A 20,848-nucleotide genomic window follows, 5' to 3' on the forward strand; every position below is an offset into this window, starting at 1 on the left:
TGTTTAATATTTTTGTTGTTTTATAATTTCAATAAATTTCAGGTAATAAAAAATAGATTTGAAAGAATATGTCAAAATAGAACATTTTTAACTGTTGGAACTTTAACATCTTTTGAAATGAGGTGGGCTTCTGAGTCTCTTCTCCACATATTATGTAAAAGATTTGAGTGTAACCTGCAAACGCTGCACACACTGTTGGGACATTTGCAGGTAAGCATTCGATTGGGACGCAACCTATATACAGATGTCGCAACAAATCTCTTAATTACATGTTCGGTTATGCAAAAAGAAAAAGAGAGCAAAAAGCTTAATTGGCAAGTTGGAAGTCAATGTCAACTTTTGCTTTGGCATAAATTTGTTTGGGTCCCGATATTTTGACAATCAATTTTTAACGCTTGAAAACACCACATGTTCGGTATTTGATTGGCCAGTTTCAATTTTTTTTTTTAAAAAAAATCTGATGGTTAATTTTTTCATGCAAAAGTATCCTTTCTTCTCAAAATTAGAAACGGAACTCTCACTCTCTCCCACAATAAGAAAGCTATAGATCAGAATTAACATGATGGAACAATTATAACAAGTGCGGCCCAAAATGACAACCCAATAAATTAGGGGTTCAACTTATGCTTATGTCGAGTTTAATTTAATATAATTTAATCTAATATAATTGAATATAATCGGATTGAATCCAATTTATCTTTTTAATTTAACAACCTAATTATAATTTGGTTAAGTTAGATGAAATACGTAATTTAAAAAATATTTATCTTTTAAGAAAAATATTTTACAAACAGTTTTTAATGTTTTTCTTAATAATTATTAGATAATTGCAATGCTTATAATATATATATATATATATATATATATATATATATATATATAATGTAATATACATTTTTTTTATTATGATATAATTAGATAAATAATTTTTTTTATTATACATTTATCGTAGAATCGGATTCATTAAATTTAATATTCATTAACTCTTTGCTCAATCCAATTATAATTAGATATAAATAAAACTCAACTCGATCTAGTTACTCGTCTAATCTAATTCACACAAAAAAATAATTTGATTAGATTATATTTATTGAAGTCATGAATTAAATGCATCCAGATTATACAAACCGAAAACATAACTAAAATAATAAATTAATCCAGACTTACCACAATTTATCTATAATACGTGCGTGAGTGTTGTATTGTTTTTTTCTTAAAAAAATATTTTTCCATAAATATATTTCATTCAATAACTCCAAAAACTAGTTAAATATTTGCTTCATTTTATATTTAAATTAAAATACCTTGTTTATCTAAAATTGAGAATTTACAAACAAAACACATATGTAATTTAACAACTAAAATTTGACAACAATTTAATAACGGTCACGTGTTAACTTCTTATTGAACCGTAAATTTTTTTTTTGTAGTCGCTGTAGTGAAAAGGGATGCAGATTTAATTTTTTGAGATTCCGAAATTACCTCTATGTGTACCCTCCATTTTCAACTCAAATTTCATTCTTCTCTCTCTTCATTTCGGTCTTCTCTCCAACCTCCATCAAAATTGTACTTTGCCCAACTCGTTGTGGAGCAAAAGACCTCATGTGGGTGTTTCGGCAAGGTAGTTCAAGTGCCTCAGCATTTGAAGCCAAGAGATGCTCCAGTAATTGATTACATGGTGCCTGCAACCGATTACTAGTGGCTTAATAGGTACTCCAATTGGGAGAACGTGACCCCCATGGTGATTTTTCTGTGCTTAAGGCTGCCTTTGTCCATTGTTTTCAATGGATGACTCCTGATGGTCATGGTTGATGGTTGCAAGTGCATCAAAACTCATCTTTGTCCAGCCTATTATAGAGTAAAGACCCTATGTGAGTGTTTCAACAAGGTAGTTAAAGTCCCTCAGCACTTGAAGCCGATACATGCCTTGGTAATCGATTACATGGTGTTTGTAAGTGATTACCAGTGGCTTAATAGTTATTTGTACAAAAACTTGCAAGTCACTCCCTAGTTGAGAGAACGTGACTCCCCATGGTGATTTTTTTGTGCTTAAGGCTGTCTTTGTCCATTTTTTCAATGGATGACTCAGGTTCGTCATGGTTGATGGTTGCAAGTTTATAAAGAAATAAAATAAAATAGAATAAAATAAGAAACATGAAACAATAACTTGAAAGTAAACTCATTTAGGAAGCTTAAAAAAATGTGTTTTTGGGAAATTAACTGCATCAAGTACAGTGGTCTAAAAATTATGAGTTAATAGTCATTTGAAAGATCTTTAAGTATAGATTCCAACAAAACAAGAATCAACTCATTTGAAGTTCGGTGGAGAAAGTTATCAGTAAAACAACCAACAAAGGTCAAACCTAGCACGAATATATAAAACGTTAACTTTAAGGAATTAACTGTACCTATTCAAATGTCCAAAAATTACAAATTAGTAGTCATTTTAAAGCTCTTTGAGTCTAGATTCAAACAAAAAAAGAATCAACTCATTTTGAATTCGGTGGAGAAAGTTAAGAGCAAAACAACCAACAATGGTGAGAGTTGACAAGAATATGTAAAACGTTAACTTTAAGGAATTAACTGTACCTACTCAGATGTCCAAAAATTACAAATTAGTAGTCCTTGGAAATATTTTTGAGTCTAGTTTCTAATAAAAAAGGAACCACATCATTTGAAGGTCTGTGAAAAAAGTTAGGATTAAAAATAGTCAACAAAGGTCAAAGTTGACAGCATGTTATCTTATACGTATATATTTCCCTCTTGTTCACAGATCTATTACTTATTGAAATTTCCTTTTAAAATTTGTGCACTGTAACATGTTCATTGGTGCACTAAACACCACTCATGACCATTAAACTCACTCACCCATCTAAAATAACAAACATGAAACAATAACTTGAAATTAAACTCATTTAGGAAGCTTAAAAAAACGTTGTTTTTGGGAAATTAATTGCACCTAGTACAATGGTCTAAAAATTATGAATTTGTAGTCATTTGAAAACTATTTGAATCTAGATTCCAACAAAACAAGAATCAATTCATTTGGAGTTCGGTGGAAAAACTTAAGAGCAAAACAAGTCGTAAAGGTAAGAAAAACAGAGTTGGGGAGTGTTCTTCATCCAGCTTGGGAGTATAGTTGAAGTTTTTGTACAAATGACCATTTTTTCTCTGGTAATCGATTACAAGACCCCTGTAATCGATTACCAGGGGCTTATTGTTGATTTGTACGAAAAGTTACACGTTACTCCCCAATTGGAAGAACTTGAAAGTCATTTTTGTGTTCCTATGAGTAATGTTTTCCAATTTTTTCATGGATACCTCTTTTTTCTTATCATTGATGGTATCAAGTATATCAAAACACAGTTTGTCCTACTCAATTGAGGATGAAACAATGCATAGAGGTGTTTGAACCAAGGTAGGTGAAGTCTCTAACCATTTAGGAAGCTCACAAAAACTTTGTTTTTGGGAAATTAACTGCACCTAGTACAATGGTCTAATAATTATGAGTTAGTAGTCATTTGAAATCTCTTTGAGTCTAGATTCCAACAAAAAAAGAATCAACTCATTTAAAGTTCGGTGGAGAAAGTTAAGAGCAAAATAACCAACAAAGGTGAGAGTTGACAAGAATATATAAAACGTTAACTTTAAGGAATTAACTGTACCTACTAAGATGTTCAAAAATTACAAATTAATAGTCATTGGAAATCTTTTTTAGTCTACTTTCTAATAAAAAAAGAACCACGTCATTTGAAGGTATGTGGAAAAAGTTAGCACGTTATCTTATAAGTATATCTTTCCCTCTTGTTCACAGATCTATTACTTATTGAAATTTCCCTTTAAAATTTGTGCACTGTAACATGTTCATTGGTGCACTAAACACCACTCATGACCATTAAACTCACTCACCCATCTAAAATAACAAAGATGAAACAATAACTTAAAATTAAACTCATTTAGGAAGCTTAGAAAAACGTTGTTTTTGGAAAATTAATTGCACCTCGTACAATGGTCTAAAAATTATGAATTTGTAGTTATTTGAAAACTCTTTGAATCTAGATTCCAACAAAACAAGAATCAATTCATTTAGAGTTCGGTGGAGAAAGTTAAGAACAAAACAAGCAATAAAGGTCAGAAAAACAGAGTTAGGGAATGTTGTTCATCCAACTTGGAAGTATAGTTGAAGTTTCTGTACAAATGACCATTTTTCTCTGGTAATCGATTACAAGATTCATGTAATCGATTACCAGGGCAAAAAATGGCCAGAAATGCTTATGGAACTCATCTAACTTACACAAAAGTACTTAAATGACATTTTTTTTTAACAATCCAGTGAGATTCTGGTGAAGACACAGTAAGACTAATTGTGGAGAGAGAGACAACGGAGAGGAAGTGAGACCACTAAGAACAATGGTGAAGAGAGATGGGCAAGGAAGAGAAAGTGAGACTGCAAATGAAAATAAATGTTTGCTTCCTGAAATGATGTAATTGCGAAAAGTACCTTCGTACATTTCATTTTGGAAAAGTAACATTTGATATAGACCAATTATCATTCACCACGTCTGGTTGTCAAAAAGTTAGGCAAATTTTGATTGTTAAAGAAACTTTATCCAATTTGTTTTGTCTTGTAACGTTGAGATAGCTTAAAGATCAAGGACTACTATTAAGGCATACAAGAGACCGACAAAGAAGTATGTTTCTAAGAAAAGATGTGTTATTACAGAGATTATTAACTTAAAGTACTAATTCAAATCAGATAAAAATATTGCTTATAAATTCATCTTACCATACTACATAAAATACTCTTGAAACATTAACATGTTAATGTTGTCTATTATTTACCTTCTTTTGTGATTCTTGAAATTATTTTTGAAAAAATAGTTTCTTAGTGTCACAGTATTTTCCCCCTTGTTCTCCAAATATTGTAACTTAATATAGTCTCTTCTCTCTTAGTTAAGCTGCAGCGTACACACACAATATATTCATATAACAGTAACAGTAACTATTGGAATAGTTAACTCAGAACAAAAACACATTACACTGTATCTATATATCGTTGTCTTTGACAGCCAAACCATTAATTACCAAGTAAATTGAGAAAAAAGAACACTTGAAAAATAAGGATTATTTTCCTGAAATATCGGTACAAACACAACTATCGGCCTCAGTGAGAGTGCCGGCAACACCTATACCTGAAAATCACGCTACCTTGTGCATAATTGCTATCTTACATACTGCAAGTTAAAGCCATTCATAAACCATTTTGTTCATTTTTAACACCAAGAATCCATTGTGCAAGATGAGCCAGGTATGGTTCTGCCTGGGAGTTATTGCTCAAGATAGATCCAAGACTCTGAAGCTCAGTGTTAAACTCTTTCTCAAATTTGCTGCAATCATTTATTATGTGGTCAGAACGTTAAAATGACATGAAATAATCAGTATAGAATAAAATAAGTAGCACGTTTGCCAAATCTATTGATTTCGGGGCTTACAGAACAGAATCAGTGACTGCCACATTTTTGGTTGTTGACTTCAAGACCTGACCTGACTTCCTTTTGGCTTTATTCAAGCCAACTGAATCAACAGGTTCCTCTGAGTCACCTAAATCAATAGAAGATGATATAAGCCACTGCGTTGCTGCTGAATATTGCAGGCACATGGATTTAAGCCTCTCCACCTTCTGCAATTGAGAAACATCAATCGTGAGTGAGCAGTCATGAACCGTTCCGATAAACAAATAAAACAAGCAACAAAATGTATTTCCTACTAAATTTATGAACAGTCACATTTCATATAAATAGTAAACTTGTTATTATATTGCATAGTGTATATTATAAACGTATCACCCGATAAATAGCAAATGAAAAGTTTCATGTTAATTCACACCCACCTTTTGCATCTACTTTCCCAAACATGCCTCTTGCAGTAGATGCTGCTCTAAATATAGCTTGTATTTTTGTATATAACATAAAAAGGGATGGGTTAGAAATTGTAGCTTTTCGGTAAACAATTGTTCTTAATAAAAATTAAAACTATCATTGTTTTTTGTTAAGAAGTGGACTTTAAGCCTAATTCAACCCCACAAAACCGGCTTGTAAAGTGAGGTTTGCACCCACTTATATACTCTAAATTAGCCTTATCTTTAGTCGATGTGAGACTTCCAACACACCACCCTCACGCCGAAGTATATACATCTCAAACGTGAAACTAGACATTAATGGGTGATCCAATAGTGACTCGATAACGGATGAAACAATATCTCAACAAATCTCACTAGGATAGACTCTAACCTGGCTCTGATACCATGTTAAGAAGTGGACTTTAAGCCTAACTCAACCCTACAAAACCAACTTGTAAGGTAGGGTTTGCACTCACAAACATACTCTAAATTGACTTTATCTCTAGTTGATGTGGGACTTCTAACACTTTTATATCTAAGTTTTTGTGCCACTTGTGTTTAATTCAAGAAATAGAAGATTAAGGTTTCATAACCTGATCCAACAATGAGCTGAAAAGTTTGTTGGGTGAGAGGTTGAACCAGTTTAGTCATTCATTGAACCATATGCCATTATATTGATATTTTTTTTTCTCCAATTCCAGCCAAATTTTACACTGGTAATCCACTACATGTTTCTCCAATTTATGTGCTAACCAAGTCTAGTTTTATTGCATTACCAACTCAAAAACCTAAAAACAAATGTTGCAAAAATAAACGGAGTTAGGCATATGCACAAGTTGGTTTCGTCTCTCGTGTATGATTCTTTTTATCTTCATAGCATATTTAAGGCTTCCGCCAATCAAAATATATTCCGGTCATGCTGTTGGTTTTGCATGTTAGGTAAAATGAATTTGGTTGACTATGTTTTTGGTTATAAATGCTAATTGAACTGAATTTTAGTTGATCTAGGTCCTCTTTTCATGTTGGCCATAAAAATATGAAAGTGGTTATGCTATTTATATAAGCATGTAGTTTTCTATTATGAAGCTTTTAGTTAAAAGTAGGGCTGGACATAACATACTGAACTATACTATACTACGTAACTATATTTTTAATAAACTAAAAAAAAACTGAACTACTTAATATAATATTTAAACTATACTGTTTAAGAGTTCAGTTTTTAAAAACTAAACATATATTAGTTAATTAATAACTGAACTGAAATTTGTAAGCATACTATCAGCTGCATAATTGTTTTCCCATTGTTGTTTGTTATGCGTTAAGTATTGAAAGGTTATGAATTTAAATAATTGTTTACAATATTAATAAAAATCAAGACAGTACAGTTTCAATTTGGATTTAAATTATAGGTAAATTCACCTAACAAGTATAGTTGGTGGTTAAATTCAAATGTTAAAAATTCATTGTGCTTCATAATAATTTTTTTTATAATCTTAATTATTCACCAATTAAGACAGTGAATAAATTGGACAAATAAAGTAGATATTCTTTTTTAAATACTATTTATTTTATTATTTTAAATATAAAACAATATCTTTAAATATACCATTTTATTATTTTAAATATAAAATAAATAGTATTTTAAATAATTTTTTCTTCAATTCCACAATTTAAAGTTTGTAATCATATATATTTTATTTACGGCTTTTTGAAACTGACTATGCTTATGTTTGAATACCAGTATATTTATGTTTGAATGCAAAGTTTAGTTTAGATATATATTTTAGTTACCGCTTTTTAAACACAGTAGGCTTATGTTTGAATGATAGTATAGTTTAGTTATTAGTTAACTGATATAAGTTCAGTTTTTTAAAATTGAACTATAAAACAATACAGTTTGAATATTATATTAATTAGTTCAGCTTTTTTTAGTTTATTATAGTACATATAACTATAGTTTAGTACAATTTAGTTAATTTTGCCCAGTCCTAGTTAAAAGATATTTCTTCCAAGGGAAAAGAGATAATTACATTGTAGTACAAAAAAACAATAATTGCATAACTATTAGAGTAAAAACAGAAACTCACAATACCAGTAAAACAAAAACAAACAGAAACTAACCTTCAGCAGCTCAGGTAAAAGAAGTAAGCATTCTCTCAAACATTTATCAAGGAAAAAATCATGGTGTTGAATAACCTGTTTCAGACAGAAAATGTCAAGAATTAAACATCTACCAACCTACCCAGCTTAAAAACACACAAAAAAGACAGACACGCACATATTATGCACATAGCAAGTAATTTTTAACTGTGTCTCAGATAGGAACATTGGAAGAACTACATCACAAAATTTGCCATTGTAGTAGGAGATCTCAAGGCCTTATAAACACCACACCAAAATACCATAATTCCATCATGGATCTTAAGTCCCCGTACGCCCATTTGACTAGTCCTGGATAAACATAGCAATGCTCACTCATTTACTATAGCTAAGTGATATGGTGAAACTCTATGATCAATTGATAAAGGCCTAGAGAACCACACCACAGAAGCTAGCCATTACAATTGAAGAGCCCAATGCCTTGTAAACCATACAACAAAATCCATACTTCTAATATGGAACTTCATACGTCAATTTGATCATAACTATTTCTGTACATGGGCAAGAGTACCCCTTGTATACAAAAGAATTATGCACATAACGAGGTATGAATCGGTTTCTAAAAAGTAAGACCACAAAAACTTACCTCATCTATGCTATTTGCTGTCTGAAGTCTGTTATACATCACATGCCAGTTTGGTTCAATAACCTAAAAAATAAGGTAAATAGTCATAAATCAAGAACCCACCTAAATGCTAAGCTAGTCAGTTTAGCTACCAAATTTATAAAAAGGAAAGGCTAAACACCTATACCCAATCCTATATATGTCAAAAACGAATATTAAAATTAATCTTTTGCAATTTAACATCATCATAAAAATATAATTTGAACATAAAAATATAGATTAAAAATTTTCAATTTAAAGCACACATACTTATATTAAATAATAGAAAAAGGGAAGTTTCTGTCAAGTTGAAAGATCTTCAAAGTTTAATGTATAAATCAGAAAAATAAAACCTGCCTCAAATGTCAGATAGTGTAGAAGGCTATTAATAAATTTAAGCATACTACGGCAAAGAAGAGATGATCTGGAAATAGCAGTTCCTCGCGTATTGAGAGCACGAACTCCCTACAATATGCAACCAAAAATGCTGAGTAGAAATGAACACGACAGACAAAATAAAATAAAGGCACTACAGACATACTTGATGTATTTGCCATGCTCCACACAGCTGACGGTCAACATGTTTACAGTGGAAAAGGAATCGAAAAATTAATTGGTACTTTGCGAGGGCTTTACGTGATAATACTATAGAAAGTGGCCAGTGCACCTGAAACCAGAACCAAAGGTAGGAACATTAATGATGCAAATGGGAGGATAACTCTCAGAAGCATATAAAGAAGAAAAGACCTTGTAACTTAGTGAAAATGTTTCAAGTCCAGTGATGCTAACGGTTTCCTCCAAATCATTATCAGTAGAACTTCTCTGACTAACTTCAAGATCATTAAATGTTCCCAACCTTCTGAGCAAAGAAGATCTTTCCTGAAAGCGAAATGCTTGCATCATGTGTGTGAAAATCTGAAATTTACTGCTTAAAAGTGTTTCTTATAAACTGAATTAGTTACTTGCCACAACACATGTTAAGCCTTCGTGAAAAGGATCTGCTGCAGCTGCTGTAGTACGCAATGCAAGGTCTAATAGTGACTAAATGGGAGAGAGGAAAACCATATAAGAAAAATGGAAAAACATAAAATTAGAATCTAGATCCCTTTCAAAATTAAAATAGGCAAGTGCCAACTTGAATTTACAAGGAGAATAAAAATGGTATGGGAAATTGAAGGATATTTCATTACTATACCTGCAGCTTCTCAACTGAGACTTCATCAGGTTTTTTTGCTAGTTCATCCCTTGCAATATCCATAAAATGTACTAAGAAATCACCCTGTATTGTAAAACTATGAGTATGATCCAAAACAAAGGCTATTTCTGAAGTCTATGTTATCATTCCGAATTGATTTCTTTAACTCTTTGAGAGGCATCTATGCAATCACAACTAAACCCCTGAATTAGTCTTTTCGATGAGTAACTTTAGTCCCCGACTTTTAAAGATGCTTAGGTAGTCTATGACTTCATAGTCGTTCATAAGGGACTAAAGAAATCAACAAATAAAATCTTACGAGACCAATTTAAGGGGTTTACTCATACAATATATTGCCTATGTGAATAAGTCAAATCAACTGAACATTTTCTTCCAATGAATAAATCATCAAACACCCAAAACTCTGAAAGTTCAAAACAAAGCCTTATTTTGCAAAAGTTTTTGTTTCAGAATTCAAGAGACTTACATAGAATACACATGACATGGAGAAGTTTGATTTGAGAAAAGAAAATGCTCCATGTTTTCATTTTGATTTCCAAAAAATATTATGTCACGACAAATAAATGCATAATTTAACATTGATATAAAGTTAGTCATGTTGTAATAACTTCTTAATTAAGAATTTGGCCTGTCATGTGCTCATGCAAGACACGGTTTAATGATCAGTTGCATTGCAACCAATAGTAAATTTTGGTCCAGCAAAATTTACAAAATATACAAGTCTCGTAATGTTTTCCATTGAAATATTTCCTTCCTTTCAATTGGCTTGTTACTGACATAAAACCCCTATTTATAGATCACAATCCCTAGAGAAACTATTATGAAAATAGTCACAAGGTCATCTTCTAATTTATATAAAGCCCGATGGATATGATAGTCAACCCGATAAGCATAGAACATGCTTGATTCTTGAATACCCAACTTAGTTTGTTCCTAATTTCCTAAAATCCTCCCTTTTCCATCTAATAACACTCTCCCTTTTCTTCAACCCAACAAAAATTATCGAATAATAATGACATTATCCCCATCAAAAGTTTAAATCCGTCTAATTACTAGAATTTTATGACTAACCTCATGAGTCATGACCATAAAGCAAGGATGCAAAATTCTACTACAATTCAAAAATATTCAAGTGGTATTTGTTTAGAAAACTCAAGTACAAGCATTGCAACAGATGTTACATCTACCTTTAGAACTGTGTTTATCATTCTTTTCCATTCAAACTTGTTAAGAAGTGGATTTAAACCTATCTCAACCCAAAGCGAGGTTTACACCCACATATATACTCTAAATTGGCCTTATCTCTAATCGATGTGGGACTTCCAACACACCTCCCTCACGCTGATGTATATACATCTCATGCGTGTGACTAGACATTAATGGATGACCCGATAGCGATCCGATAGCAAGTGGAATGATATGACCAACAAACATAAATCTCACTAAGATAGACTCTACTTCATGGCTCTGATACCATGTTAAGAAGTGGACTTTAAGCCTAATTCAACTCTACAAAACCGACTTGTAAGATGAGGTTTACACCTGTCAGGCCAGGCCTCATTAAAACGCACCCAAAACTCCTGTCAGAGTCATTTAAAACGCACCCAAAACCCTCTGCGCGGACGTCAGGTGTCAAGTAACTAGGATTCTGAAATCAGATAGTGGAAGGCAGGTGTCGACAGTAGAGCGGACGCTCGCTTGGACGTGGGAAGAAAATGATTGTTTCTGAAACTTCCGTCCCACTCTCCTCTGCATGCACCCTCCTTCCCAAACTCTGAAACTTTTCATTTTCTCCTCCTTCTCACTAGAAACTCTAACTTCTCTCTAAGAAATCTCACCATTTCTCTCCTCCGATCATCATTCAGGCACCGTAGAAGCATCACCGGCGTCCTGAGCTTCGTTTTAACCCGAACCATTTCAAGTTCTGAACTGGTAAGTTCACTCGCATTCTAGCCGTTCTTTCTCGGATACATGCCACTCAAGTTTTGGTTGCATGATGTCTTCTTGCCTGAGCAAATTCTGGTTTTCTGTTATTTATTTTAGTTTGAAGAGTTGATTAAGCGTTGAGGGTAGAAGGAGTTATAGTCAGACAAACCGCATCCTATATTTAGTACGCTCGTTCACGTTAGAGGTAAGGGAAGCTTATTAATTTAATTGATATGACTAGGTATTGCATGAACGTTCGTTGACTTGATTTGATGTGAAAAGTGATTTTTGCTATGTTATGATGCATGAAATGTATGAAAATTCTATGATTTAGTGGCATGAGATATGAAACATTGATTATGGTATGAATGTATAAATGTGTGAAACTATATGTTAAGAACCGAATTTGAATAGTATTAAGTAGGATAAGAAATTTCCCCCTAAGAAAGTAACGTTCGTTATTGAACGGTCCTTAACCGTTCGGTTTCATAGTGAATTTGGTTAGTAGTGGATTCTTTCATTTGGGAAGAATCCTAGTTGAGGACGAGCGCCTACACTTAGAATTTCTGTGCTTGAGCGTTCGGCCAAGCATAGTTCAGTCCTGATATCCTGTTATGAAATATTTTAGTATCATTAAATAATACTTCAATAGTGTCTTGGCATAATTATCCATCTTCTTTTATATCCGTTAGTAGCACCTGGTCTTATACCAAGTGTTCGTCCTAAGCAAGTGTTTGGTCTCACACTTGGCACTCGTTCTATCTCCTTAAGCTAAATTCTTTATATGAGCGTTCGTTCAGGCCCTCTAGGGTTCGCTCACTATAGTGTCTAGTCTTTGACTGTCACTCGGATTCTTGATACTAAACTCCAATAAACTAAGTATTCACAAGCCTTCGTTTTCTTCCGACGAGATAATTCTAAGTATTATTCTTCGTGCCTTGAAATATTATTATTCATTGGTTTCACTCTGGAGTCATCGTTCTTCGTCTGGTCTTTTGATGTTCAGATAGAGTCCTCAAGAGTCGGTTCCTCTAACTGGCTCAACGTTGAAATCGACGTTCATTCCATTCGTTTCTTGGAATATATTATTGCGCTCGCTATCTTTCTTAAAATCCGATGTCAACCCTTGGTCTAAATCCATTCTCAAAGTTGAAGGTCTCTCGGCCTCGCTCTATGCGTTCGGCCCAGTTTAAGTTCGGTTGAACGTTCGTTATTTGAAATCCTCATGAATCTTTGTACGAGGTGATTAAATGAGATATGTATTAGTGAAAGATGAAGAAAATGTGATATGGAAAGGTTGTGGTTTATGGACGAGCGTTCTGGGGAGGAATGACTCATGTATGGATATTTGAATTGGTAAAGTATGACTGTGGGCATGCTAAGCTGGCTGTTCATCCTGATGTTCCGTGAGTACTCGTCTTCACGTAGAGAAGGGTAGGTCATGTGTGGGAACGGCAGGAGGTCCCATCCTTAGGGGTACTTTGGATGAATAGGACTAACCTCGGGTGGCAGCTGATGAGAGTATTCCAGTTACTACATCACCCGGGTGCACGAACGCCTGTAGCTACACAGATTTCATACCGTCCGGACAGTCAGTCTAGTAATAGGCTTTGTATGATTCGTATATTGAAATTCTCTTGTGTGTTTGGATTGTTTGAAATATATGTGTATTCATGAAATTAAATTACATAAGCTTACCCTGTATTTTCTGTCGTGTCTTGTTTTGTACGTCCGTCTTGTCGTTGCAATGATCATCCGTGTGGATGTGAGCAGAAGTGGACGCGCTGTTGGAAGATGCGCTGGAAGAAGAAAATTTGGAGGATGCGAATCTCGTCGATGTTGAAGTCAAGGCCGAACCGTAGTACGTTCGGTTAGCAGTATTGTTTAGTTAGTGTAAGGTGGTCGTTCGATCACCTTCCTTTTTGCTTAGTAATAACCGTTCGGTAATCTCTGTTGTAAACCGTTCGGTCAGGGTTGCTTATCTTGAATGAATTAAATTTGTAACTCCTTCTGTAAGGCCGTTCGGCCATGACCGTACGCTCGACTCTAATGTAAGACTGAACTGGTATATTATTAATTGTAATTATTTCTATTATATGGTTTATTACTGTATTTTTGGGGATGTTACAACACCCATATATATATATTTGTATATATATATATATATATATATATATATATATCAATATACATATAAATATATATACATACAAATATATATATATATAAATATATATATATATATATATATTCTGAATTGGCCTTATCTCTAATCGATGTGGGACTTCAAAAAAACTTATACCTTCGAAGTGAAGGTCAATTATGCTTAGGGTGCATTTGATTTGCTTTTTCTTTTCATTTTCAATTGATATTTCTTGTTAATAATTGCAAAAAATGCCACCATACTTTGTATTTTCAAGAGTTTGAGATGAAAAATAAGTGAAAAGAAAGTGTCACTTTTTTGTATTTACCCGTAACAATATATCACATAAAAAATTAATAGCTAGTTTTGTTTTGCCCACATAGCTAATTATTGTCTCCAAAATTAACAAAGATGATCATGATCATACCTGATCTAGAAGAAGGTAGTGTTTAATTGACCGCAGCCTTCCCGTTAGATCATACTAAACATAAAAACACATTTTACCATCACAAGTTGGATATTTTAATGATAACTATTGCAAAAGTATTAGAATGTAAGCTGAGAAACTTGTCACCATATTTATATTACTTACCTTATCATTAATGAGATTCAAGAGTTCACTGCTAGCAAAGTTATAAGCAGCCTTAATACATTCAAGATAATGATGATTTGATCCAAAACTCATAAGTTTTGAATTTTCTGATGGAGGGACCTAATGTAAAAAGTAGTAATATTCAGCAAAGCAATGACTTTTAAAACAATAAAATATTTTTAATACCAACATCTGATCTTAAGTCAAGGAAAACAAAAAATTAATTTTAAGTACAAGTACAACCACAACAGTGACAAACCTGAACATTGTGCCCACATTCTCTCATGACATTTAAATATTTTCCTGTTGTCAAAATTGTCCCTGCGATATTTGCAAGGAAACTAGGAATTCCATCTTTAAGGCTGTAACGCTGTCGCCAATACTTAGCTTCATAATCCTGGGTGAGACTCTCCTATAGAGAAATTTAAACTGAGACTATATGAAAAACAGGTTTCAATATTTTGGACAGTTATTCATGATAAAGATGGTGATCTACCTTCTGAAGAGATTTGTCCTCTGCGATGAAAAATTCACCATAAGGATCATCTATTACACCTTCATAAACCCATCTGCAGTATTGTTCAATACCCAAATTTGCAAGAAAATTAAATCCTAAATAAATTAGACTAAAGCTTAATAACAAGAGAAGTCAGCACTATGATAAATTTTATATGAAAGTGCTAATTTTTTTTTTACTGCACCAAAGGCCTTGTGTAAACATTTGGATTGACTGATGTTCATTTATCAACAAATATAGGAAAACAAAAAGAAATGTCTTCATCGCATTCATAAAGCAAATTAGAAATTGAGGGTAATTGACCAACAGAACAAATAAAACTGAATTTGATAAAAAAAACACTGGGCTTAGTGGGAAAACAAGCTTGAACACATTGTTCGCGAAGTTTCAGATGCCACAAACATCAGAAGTAACAAAGCTAGCTGCATGATTAGCCAAGACAAACCATACTTTGCAAAGCAATTGAAAAGGAAGATTCGAAGCTTGGATATTGTGACTGTATAAGTATGATATGAACCAATATACAATGAAAAAGCTCACAAAAATTGAGCATTAACTTTGATTAGGTGTATGGTTTTCCCACATATTAATGACCAGGTCAAGGTTACGTAGATTAAAATTATTCAATATTATACAACAGGTCATTTGACCAAATGAGGGGATGGGGAGGAAGATTGGACAATATGACTAAGGTCTTGTGCAAGGATCAAGATTATGGAGGGGGGAATGAGAAGAGAAGGAAGGCTCCTTTTTGTATGATAAAGGGAATGAATAGGATGAGAAAGAAAACAATGATCCTCCACTCCTATGCCAAAAAATATACCTGTTATTATAAACATCCAAACCAATGAAAAGACAATAATTACTTAACCAACACCCACCTCAATTTTATACATTTCTACTTTCTTCCTTCAATATCTTCCATGCCCAAAAACTAAAAAATATGCAACCATGGATGGTGCTTTTCCATGGAAGTTTGGTGCCAGACTAATTTGATCAATAAAAGGGTAATATATGTCTGAGTATGCAGCTGTAATTATTGAATACAGGCATTGACTATTATAAGTTTTACTATTATCACTTGTGAAAAAGAAACAGGTAAAATTATAGATACATTATCAGAAATGATAAATAGAATTACAGAATGTAACCTATATATTCGATAGGGAGGGATGAAGAGCAAGGAGACACCTTTCTAATATGCTCATGTAAGCACTACTTGCACATTGTGTCATTTTCTCCAGCATCAACCTCACAGCATTGTCCCCAGCCATAGCCTTTGCCTAGATACAATATAAGCCATAATAGAGAGAATTAAGAGCATAAAAACCTTACTCATGAAACCAAATGAAATGTTGAATTATACAGAGAATGGTAACAATTGCAAGGGAATTTCATTACCTGGCTCTGCAGTAAGTTAAGCACAGCTGAACCAGAAATGTTGTTGACCGAAGCCTTTTGTATGACAGTGGATAATGCCTGCATTGACCTCATCATGGGCTGAAAATATCATTGAAATAACCATTAGAAAGCATTTGGCAAATATTTACATGAAATCTAGAGAGACAAATCTGTACCTGACAATAGAACCACAATCCTTGAAGGGAAAGTCTCCCAAACCGAAATTGGTGTTCAAGCTGAGCCACCATAGCCTGGTAATCCTGGTAAAGATAACCCCATGATGATAAAAGTATGTTCTTATTAAAATAGTGTATTTTATTCAAAGCAATATGATTTTACAGAACTGCAATAAATGAAACCATCAACACTCTGTTACTAATTATTGCCTAGTACAATCAGTTTAGCTTACTCAATCTAATCATTTCTAAGTTGGAAGAAGAAACACCAACCAAAAAGGCACAAGAATACAGAACAAAATGGCAATCAACTGAGTCTGCCTAAAAATTATCACTTGTAGGTTTACTCTAATGACAGTTTTATGCTAAATTTTATGGCCAGGTTTGGCTGCTTCCAAATATAATAATATATGGTAGACATAAACCATATCTGGTACTCACCCACCTCCTTCATTTTTGAGTTCTCACCTCTGCTCTCTTTCTTGTTAATTAATTTCACCTTTGTATTTTTTGTTTAGAAATAAGGAACAGGGAATTGTTCCCCATACTTAGACCTTGTGAAATAGAAAACACAATACAAGAAACATTCAAAACATGGCACAACAACTTCCAGCTACAAAAATGAATAGACATTTCATGCAGAATGTAAGACCAACTGACTCACTATTCAGGAAAACCTACGAGAAGAAGAGCCCTCAATGCAGCAGAAAAGGCATGATTAACCAGACCATTCTGGAACTGAGACCTTGACTCCACAAACTGGTCAATCAACAAAAAACTCTTGCAAAGGGGGAATATCCGTTTTGCCAATTCCTGCAACATACAAAACTGTCTCAGAAACAGTTACATGAAGTTCATCATCAACATTGTTCATAATCCAAAGTTACATTATTACAGAATAGTTCTATCATACATTCCACTTACTTTAGCTTCCCCCTTTGTGTCTTCATTGCATCCACAATTTGGGGGCCCAATTACAATTGCAGGTCAAACTTTTAAATGGTGGTGAAAACTTAAAATCATTATTGCTAGAAAAAAATAGATACCTTTTTATTTGAACTTCTGCCAAAAATACGATATAAATTTCAGTAAAAGAATGCATTGTTTGATTTATAAGATAGATGCTTCACATTCCGTAACAGCAGTCTATGGCATTAAAATAATAACATTTACAAGTTACAAATGTTGAAAGAAAATTCTAGTTAAACAACACGATACTGTACATATTGAATACCCTCTAAAGTTGAGTAAAGAGCACTTCCAATTTGGCTTGGATAGTTCGCAACTGAAAAATGCGAAGTTTTAACACCAAATGTTGAAATTGCAGCTCAAAATACGGTCACAAAAATCATGATAAATCTCACCTGCAGGGCCAAATCCATTGATGGGTCGACCAGGAAAGAAATATCATCATTCTTTCCACGAACTGTTTTTATTAAGATGTACCGACCTTCAATGCCAACCATGGCCGAGAGCACATCATCAATAACAATAAGCTCCTACATTTCAGAAGAAAACAAGCACAGCTGAAACTTCTAAAGCATGACATCCTAATCTGACAATAAATGCTTACACATTAAGTACTTTGAAATAAAAACTTACACAAAGCAGAATTTACATGTATTATCACATGCATTGATACACAACAACTAGCAAATCAAATCCTTCTTCTCTTAATTTGCGCACAGAACAGACTCAGTCATTCGGCACTTGCTACTACAAAAACTCTTTATAACAAAAAAATTACAAACAATAAAGAAAACTCCATCACTCGGCGACACTACGGAAACCAATTCTCTGAATTCCTAGCACCTTAATACACAAAAGTTATTAAAACAAAACAAATACACAAAATTCCAGTGAAATTAGTTTTTAATTTTCACATTTTAAATTTCTCCCTCACGTTAGGTCAAAGTTGTCCACAACATGAGCCGATCCACGCAACAAACAAATTCCAGCGAGAACAAAAACTGACGCTACAGCCAAGACCTAAACGGAACTCCGCAACCAATCACAACAAATGAGAGAAAAGCACACACACAAAGTAAAGCAGTGGATCGAACAATGCTTCTCTCTAACATTGCGAATTCTAGTTGATTTAGTTACGAAAATCGATCGAACAATGTTTTAGTCTAACATTGCGAATTCGAGTTAATTTAGTACCTAAAATGAACACGCGAGCAATTAAATAGCAGGAATAGGTGAAGAGATGATAATTACTTGAACCGATGGAGAGTAGCATCCTATAGGTTTTTCGAAGTTGGCGACGGTGGTTTGGTTCATTTCAGATAAGTGTATAGATCGGAGAAGAAAAGAAGAGTGAAGAAATGCGAGGAAAAAGAGTGGGGAGAGAGTTGTGGGACAGAATGAAGTTTGTTTACGGGTTCCTTTTATATATACCCACTTCTTTCACTCGTGTTTTGAATTCGAATTTTGTAGAAGCCATACAGAGAAAAGGAGTACGGACAAATTAAGGAGTTTTAAACCAGAAACCAACCTTTTTAACCATAACTTTTATGATAGGTTTGGTTTCATGAAGAGGGCTAATATTTTAAAATTTAATAAATTGAAGAAAGAAAAGAATAATATTTTTATTTTAGAAATTCCGTTCTCTCTTAAATTGAATAGAAGAACAAATGTTATTTATTATATTCATTTAATTAAATAAGTTCTTGGTACAAAAGAAATTAATTATTTTGAAATTTGTATGTGTATCATATCACCACAGTATATGTAAAAGTTACAAGTTTCATGACGGAATTAGTTGATTAATTAAATTTTAGATATTAAAAACACTAAATTTATTTAAAAGCATTAATTTTTGAAAAAAAAAAGAGAGAGTCTAATTTTGGAGGTATTAAAACTTATTTAACTTGTAATTTTACTTACTTCTTAATTTATTATTTATAATTTCGGTTGATTTATTGTTTTTATTTTAATACCCAGCTTTTATAGAGTTTTATAACTTTTTGTTTCGGTCTTTGGTTTTATATGTTTATTCTTCATATTTTGATTGATTAAGTTGTGTACCAAATACATATTGTTAAAATATAGGTTTAATGTTTCGGTAGGTTTCTATTTTCGTTCAGAATCTCAAATAAGTTTCTTACTTGTTCGGTATTTCAATTGGATCTTTATTTTTGTAAAATTGAAATAAATAGAAGTTTTCCGTTTAAGAGGCTATTATGTGGCATGCTCACAAGAGTGTTTTAAATTTCGTGGCATGGTATGTATAGTAATTGTAAGACCTAAGAAAAATATTTACCTTAATAGTAACAATTTTATTACTAGTAGTAATAAATTTTTCTTTATGAATGGAAAATATAATTAATAAGTTTATGTAAAAATAAAATGTAGAAAGATAAATAAGAAATTTTGGTAGCTTAAATGGTAGAAAATTGTGGTGATTTCAAGGACATGGGTTCAACTCTTTTCTACTACTTTTTTGTTTAAAAAAAAGAAAAATAATAATAATAAAAAGTGCCAAATCTTGGCCTATAAATACCAAGGAAGGGAGGGGATGGGGATTTTGCACCAAGAAGTAGAGAGAAATCATAAGAAAGAAAGATTAGGAAGGATTTTAGTGCGGAGATTCTGGAAGTTTTCCGGAAACAACCTCTGATCAAGAAACTAAGTCTGGAATAGAGGTAGGGGGAGCTAATCTTTCTAAGCTTTTATATTATGATTTAGTATTGTTTTATTACTATTCATGTCTTGAAATTCTATGTTAATACTGTTAATGAAAAACATATGTGCTTGTTGTATATCTATCTATATTGAATTTCTCTATTAATATTATATGTTGTTGTTTTGAATCTGTAAATAAGAAATTTATTAAAAACCTTCATCATATTGAACAGATTAAGTACTGTTAAACTATTATGCAATATACTCAATTGATATGTATTCATCTTTCTGGAAGGATAAGAAGAGGTCTAACCGGCTATGCCAGATTCAACTTCTTAGTTCCCCAGAACGTTTATATTAAAGTTATAATTGTAATGGTAGGATAGAGGAATCTTAAAAACCGGAGTTGGTACATCCCTGATCATAGAGCAGCCCTGGTCAAATCCAGTAAGTTGTGACTAGTCATATGTACTAACGTTTATGGTGAGTTTGATTTGTCGAACATTTGATTCTTCTCCGGTGACCATTTATAGTGATATTTTATTATTGTTAATTTATTTTATGATGTATTCATTTTGTATGATTTC

At 32.9% G+C, this 20,848-nt stretch overlaps 1 protein-coding gene across 2 annotated transcripts; it reads right to left on the reverse strand.

Moving 5' to 3' along the window:
- Positions 1–4,987: 4,987 nt before the first annotated feature.
- LOC108346271 (gamma-tubulin complex component 2) lies at positions 4,988–19,084 on the reverse strand. 2 transcript variants are annotated; one of them, XM_017585301.2, is made up of 19 exons: positions 18,855–19,084; positions 17,999–18,133; positions 17,316–17,447; positions 16,635–16,718; positions 16,459–16,557; positions 16,249–16,340; positions 15,037–15,109; positions 14,800–14,952; positions 14,541–14,660; positions 14,376–14,429; positions 9,859–9,942; positions 9,630–9,704; positions 9,411–9,542; positions 9,205–9,330; positions 9,021–9,128; positions 8,646–8,708; positions 8,021–8,095; positions 5,493–5,680; positions 4,988–5,387 (listed from the first exon to the last, which is right to left on the reverse strand). In XM_017585301.2, exons 1-19 carry the CDS (start codon positions 18,915–18,917, stop codon positions 5,252–5,254), a joined length of 1,992 nt encoding a protein of 663 aa, XP_017440790.1. In that variant the 5' UTR covers positions 18,918–19,084; the 3' UTR covers positions 4,988–5,251. The 2 variants fall into 2 exon arrangements, with proteins under 2 accessions (XP_017440790.1, XP_017440791.1); XM_017585302.2 differs by lacking the exons at positions 17,999–18,133; positions 18,855–19,084 and having other exon boundaries at positions 17,299–17,437.
- Positions 19,085–20,848: the final 1,764 nt, after the last annotated feature.

This window comes from Vigna angularis, chromosome 9 (assembly GCF_016808095.1).
Source record: "Vigna angularis cultivar LongXiaoDou No.4 chromosome 9, ASM1680809v1, whole genome shotgun sequence".
Classification (NCBI taxonomy): Eukaryota; Viridiplantae; Streptophyta; class Magnoliopsida; order Fabales; family Fabaceae; genus Vigna; species Vigna angularis.

Coding starts and splice junctions, on each gene's coding strand:
- LOC108346271 (XM_017585301.2), bottom strand. CDS start 18,917: ATGAACCAAACCACCGTCGCCAACTTCGAAAAACCTATAGGATGCTAC. Junction 15,110..16,248: donor TACATGAGCATATTAGAAAG/GTGTCTCCTTGC, acceptor ACAATACTGCAG/ATGGGTTTATGAAGGTGTAA. Junction 9,129..9,204: donor GAGCATGGCAAATACATCAA/GTATGTCTGTAG, acceptor TGCATATTGTAG/GGAGTTCGTGCTCTCAATAC.